General features: G+C 35.3%; 2 protein-coding genes across 2 annotated transcripts; both read left to right on the plus strand.

The window, feature by feature from the left end:
- Positions 1-457: 457 nt before the first annotated feature.
- Positions 458-4,138, plus strand: LOC112456780 (FAD synthase-like). The gene is made up of 3 exons (XM_025019532.1): positions 458-566; positions 3,833-3,974; positions 4,037-4,138. The coding sequence occupies exons 1-3, from the start codon at positions 487-489 to the stop codon at positions 4,136-4,138; spliced, it is 324 nt and encodes a 107-aa protein (XP_024875300.1). The 5' UTR covers positions 458-486.
- A 109-nt stretch (positions 4,139-4,247) lies between these two features.
- On the plus strand, positions 4,248-5,499 carry LOC112456782 (jerky protein homolog-like). Its single transcript, XM_025019534.1, has 2 exons — positions 4,248-4,877; positions 4,958-5,499. Exons 1-2 carry the CDS (start codon positions 4,816-4,818, stop codon positions 5,337-5,339), a joined length of 444 nt encoding a protein of 147 aa, XP_024875302.1. The 5' UTR covers positions 4,248-4,815; the 3' UTR covers positions 5,340-5,499.
- Positions 5,500-5,596: the final 97 nt, after the last annotated feature.

Genomic DNA, 5,596 nt, shown 5'->3' on the forward strand with positions numbered 1-5,596 from the left:
TTACATCTTTATACATGTACATAAAAACGAAAAAAGTTGATAATGCATAATAAAAAATTATTTACATCCATTTTTCTTTACCTTAATATATGGTATTAATGTATGATATTGTATTATTAATTTTCAGAGGCTTTTCCAGTGATAAACGTAAAAAATGTTTATGTGCTGCCTGGTTCCCCCAAGTATTTCAAGCCTGCTGCAAACACAATAATTTCTCGTTTAAAAGGATGCACGCCACTGCAGTTTGAATATATAGATATTGAATTGAATGAACTGTCAATAGTAGCTATTTTAGATAAACAAGCAAAAAGATGGGATGGTAAAGTTAAAATTGGCAGTTATCCTCAATTGGAATTAGAAATACCTTTTACGAGGATTACTTTGGAAGGATCCGAAGAAACAGTTGCGAAAGCAAAAGAGGAATTTTTATACTATCTGCCGATACAAAAAGTTATGAATTTGAAACATAAATTTAGTTGTTTTCAAATGAATATTGTACTGGAAAATAGCAAAAACGAAGCACATATTAAATGTGCACTAGACATATTGAATGAATGTTATGAAAGGTACGCATGTAACTTACATATTTAAATAAATGTATATGTATCTTATTTGGAATACAAACATGTTATGTCAATTAATTTGCGCGTATAGGTATGTGCACATGTTTGTGTACAGTTAACTGACATAATATATTTCTTGTAAATATAGTACTATGTGTACTTAATATATATAGATATAATTACAGTCAGTGGCACAAGAGCATGTTAGCTGTTCCTCCTGGAAAAGAAAAGATTTTGAAAAAATCTTATGATTTTGAATAAATATATGACCTTGAAGTAGATTATATTATACGTTTCAATGCGTTTACCTAATACGTCATCCAGTCCCCTTCGTTATCGATTAAAGCTTGGCAACGTTGAGGCATGCTACGAGGCATTCTACAAGACATTCTACGAGGTTTTTTGCCAAAGTTTCAGGAATTGATTTCCAGATCGTGATTGTTACGATAACTGTTTCAAAGTGAAGACACGTTTTTTCCTCATCTTGATCTTCATAGCAGCCCATATATTTTCGATTAGTTAGCATCAAAAGACTGTGAGAGTCAATCCATCGTAGTGATGCCATTTTCATGCTTTCACGCCGTGCATTCATGGCTTCGATGTTTGGAGTCATTGTCTTCTTGGAGTACCCATGAGTTGGTATCGGGGCCGAATCATCTCCTAATAGACTCAATAAAACCCTTTTTATTATTTTATCAATTTTTATCATTCTCTCTGTATTGAGATTACCCGTAAACACAAAATTCCAAAACCTTGTTTACAAAAGCATCCCCAAACATGCATTCTAATTGTATGTTTTACAGTGCGTTGAACTAACGGATTTGCACGAATCGATCACGCATGTGGACATGACGTTCAAAAGCTTCGTCGATAAAGATTACATTTGAATAATCACGGTCGATATTACCCGCACACAGTAAAATATATCACCAAGATATCTAGAAGATATCTGAATGACGGAATATCTGATTGCGCAAGATATCATGAGAATATCTCAGAGACATCTTCAAGATTATAAAAAGCTATAATTTTATCTCAGATATGATATCTGATTGCAGAATCTATATGCAGTATATGTCGGATATCTATGCCTCATTTAAAAGAAGATAGTTACATACGACCCAAATAGCAAGAAGAAAAGAAGAATTTTTTTTTAATTCTCGATTTATGAAATTAATTCTTTTTCCGTGTATATTTATTCTCTCTTCTAAAATGATTCTTAAGAGTTCATAAGAAATTCATTTTTATGTCACCAATTCTGAGTCCTTCTTCAAATATAAAAGAAGTTATTTTTATAAGAATTTGCAATAAATTTAAAAGCTATGCTTTGATACTATTCCAATATTTTGCATTTTGCCATCTCTGCATTGTATGATATCTCGGAGGTATCACGAAAAATATTAGAGCCAAGTATCTCACAGGCTCGCCTTTTACTCTAGTGCGTAAGGATTTTTGCTTACGAGAAGGTACTGGGGCATGTAACCGCGTTGCGGCAGCCCATGTTACTAGCACTCGCCCGAGCAAAAATTTGCTAAGTCCCCTCACGGCATGTTGATTTTGCGCCGCGGTCGTTACCTCCGCCGCAGTCTCAGCAAAAGTTTTCAAAGTCCCCTTGCGGCGAGTTGCTTTCGCGCCGCGGTCGTTACCTCCGGCGCCAACCGAGTGAAAATTTTCGAAGTTTCTTCACGGCGCGGCGTCTGGCTTTCGCCGGGACGAATCAGTACGGCGTCCAAGTTCTCTAAAATTGTTTTATTGGCTACGAATAAACTTGAGTTGATCTTTATAAAATATAAGAGCTATAACTATGAATCGGCCATATATTCGAATGCAAATGTTGCAGAGATGTCTTTTTCAAAGATATAATGTGATATCGAGTAATGCTGTCCTGTAGATATTTTGTAAATATCTGAAAATAAGATATCTCAGATTTGACTTAAAATTGTAGGCATAAAGATATCTGGCTATATCTCAGATATATTTTGCTGTGTGGGTAGCTTTAGACGTTTTTCCACGTATAATGGATTTAAAAACAGTTTGATTCTTGTACTTCGCCAGTCGTAACCAGAAGCAAGTAATCGACGTTTAGGACGTTTAGTCATTCTCAGACTTACATCTGTACCCTTTTTGGGCACGATTACGATAACTTCGGCCTCTTGATTTGACGATGGTTTCTGATAGTATTTTTTACGCTAAAAAAAATTATACAGGTCTTATATTGCTAATTGCTCTAGTTTTTGAGATATACAGTATTAAAGTTAAAAATAAATAATTCTTCTTAAATAATACTTTGATTGTGTGTATAGACAGTACACATATAGGGGGGGAGGGGCTACCACTTTTTCCTCGCAGGCAGGGTTGGGTGGAGATGGATCTTCGTTTGCGTAGAAAGTTGAAAACCCGAACCGTACAAATGATAAACCTCCGGTTCGGGTAGGGTGAACCTCGAAAAATTTTTTTAGTCGGAAATTTTTTTTACTATTTTTGCCGTATTCTTCGCCAAAAATATCGGTTAATCTTAAGATTAAGGGCAACCTCACTGATTTCAATGACCTTGATATATGTTGTCAAAAAGCGCCGTGAGGGACATTCGAGGGGGTTTTTAGTGGGTTAAAGTTCCACATAACTGCCCTCTACAAACCCCGGGGAAGGGGGTATCCGTGTGGATTTCTCCCCCGTTATAAAAGAAAGGTCATGACCCCGAGTGACCTTCAGAAGGTTTTAGCCGTCGCTCGTTATTCGTTAAAAAGTTATTAACAAAAAAATTTGGAAAATATAGCAGTTATTTTGAGTGGCATAAACGACTAATATATATGTGGAAATAATACATGTATGAACGAAGAAAAGTCATTTAAAGCAGCGAATTGTTGGCTTTAAAAGCGGCCTCTTTCAGGCAGATCGTCGATACTTTTCGTCTCTTCGATCGTTTCACCCATATTTTACGACAAACTGCTGAGACTTTCTCACGTAACGGACAGCAGCTATATATGACATTTTGGTCCTTATAGGTGACTACATAAATACTGCTTCAAAACGACTAGCGTACGCTGCACTCATTTTGTTCACATTCAGTTGTCACACAATAAACTGAACCTAACTTTCAAAGTATTTTAGCCTACTGTATGGCCAACATTAACATCCAAAAGTTTTACTTATGCGACATCTATTAACGGAATTATGAATAACACGCTCTTATTCCACTGACTACATCTGTAAATACAAGTATATAGTTGTACTATCTATAAAAAAATATATGTATATGTTTTTTATAGATATAATCCAAATGAAGTTTTCATTAGTTTCAATGGTGGTAAAGATTGCACAGTAGTTTTGCATTTAGCTGCTACCATCGCTAAATTGCGTAACATTTCGTCCTTATTATGCTTATATATAATTGAGGATTCATTTCCAGAGGTAAGAGCTCCGTTAAATAATGATAGAATGTATGTATTTTACACTCTCTCTTATCCACACAGAGGAAAAGAGGGAGTAAAGAAAAAGGAAAGAGGAAGGAATTGAGAGGAAGATGGGGAAGGAAAGAAGAGGGGAGGAGAAATTTAAATCTAAAAAGAATTTAAATCTTGAATTTGTTACGAAAAAAATAATTTTAATTTTTTTAGACTATAAATTGTAATTTACGTAAAACATATAAATGTTTTTTAAAGCCATTTTTTAAATTGTCGCAAATATCTCAAAAATTGTGCGAGCCATTACAACGAACATTGCAGTAGACCCTTGATTATCCGAGCTCCGATTATCCGACACTTCGCATTATCCGAGGTGCTTGTCCCATCGGAAGTTTCCGTATTATCCGAGGCGTGAGCGTCCGTTTATGTGTATTTCTTATGTCTTTTCTAAATCTGCTTCAATTCGCCTGTATCATCATCGCTTATAACCGGTATTTTTGAGCTTTTGTTTATATCTGCGTTTATATCGCTATCGCACGTTTGTCTGTTTGCTCACACATTCGTGGAATGCGTCCGAGATAAGTAAGTAATTAAAGCATCACGATGTCTCAAAAACGAAGAAGAGTTGTCGTAACCGTGCAGCAGAAATTAGAAACCATAAGTAGGTTGGATAAGAGTGAAAAAACTCGAACTGAAGCAGCTGAATGTGGAGTTGGAGAGACAACCGTCGGTGATTGGTGACGAAATCGGCAAAAATTACAACAATTTGCGACTGAATGCGACGTTAAGACAAACCGTAAAACTATGAAATTAGCAGAGTATAATAAAATCGACAGTGCGTTATTTTTATGGTTTACACAGATGAAAGAAAAGGGACTTCCATATTAAGTATAAAACTCTTATTTCCTAGGTGATTATCAATAATTAAAATAACAATTGTTATATCAACAATCTTAGATTGATCTCATATACATATCTTTATTTCTCTAGATCAGGTTCAATTTTACAAGAAAAAGCTATGATGCTAGCAAAACATTTTCCTAACGAAAGCGACACTTTTACGGCAAGCAGTGGTTGGCCAGAGAGGTGGAAGAAAAGACACGGTGTTCGTCAGATGAATATCTGCGGTGAAAAATTATCAGCTAATGAAGGTGAAATGAATAAGTTTAAAGAAGAATTTCAAAAGCTCGTAGCAGAAGAAGGATATACAAAAGATCAAATTTACAACTGTGATGAAACTGGCCTAAATTATAAAATGATGCCTTCCAAAACATTAATTTCAAGAGATGAAGCAGCTGCTCCGGGATATAAAAAGAATAAAGACAGATGTACTATTTTAGCATGTAGCAATGCATCAGGAAAGAAAACATAAACTTCGATTGATGTTAATTGGGAAGTCGGCTAAACTGAGAGCACTTAAAAACATTAACCATGAAGCTTTGCCTGCGTATTATGCAGCAAAATGCTTGGATAAGTAGCGATTTTTTTAAAAAATTGTTTTTTGACCAAGGACCCCGCACAAAATCGTAGGATTTTGGACCTCACTAAAAATTTCTGAAACTTTGATATGTTACAGGTTATGTATGACCTCCTGATCAAAAGTCCTCATGGGTGCAAGACTAAAAAATG

This window comes from Temnothorax curvispinosus, unplaced genomic scaffold (assembly GCF_003070985.1).
Source record: "Temnothorax curvispinosus isolate PA1 unplaced genomic scaffold, ASM307098v1 QBEX01007144.1, whole genome shotgun sequence".
NCBI lineage: Eukaryota > Metazoa > Arthropoda > Insecta > Hymenoptera > Formicidae > Temnothorax > Temnothorax curvispinosus.

Bases quoted from the DNA above. Each gene is read 5' to 3' on its own strand.
- LOC112456780 (XM_025019532.1), top strand. From the start codon at position 487: ATGAATATTGTACTGGAAAATAGCAAAAACGAAGCACATATTAAATGT. The intron at 567-3,832 runs GTACGCATGTAA...TGTTTTTTATAG, and splicing joins TTGAATGAATGTTATGAAAG to ATATAATCCAAATGAAGTTT. The intron at 3,975-4,036 runs GTAAGAGCTCCG...TTATCCACACAG, and splicing joins TTGAGGATTCATTTCCAGAG to AGGAAAAGAGGGAGTAAAGA.
- LOC112456782 (XM_025019534.1), top strand. From the start codon at position 4,816: ATGGTTTACACAGATGAAAGAAAAGGGACTTCCATATTAAGTATAAAA. The intron at 4,878-4,957 runs GTGATTATCAAT...TTATTTCTCTAG, and splicing joins ATAAAACTCTTATTTCCTAG to ATCAGGTTCAATTTTACAAG.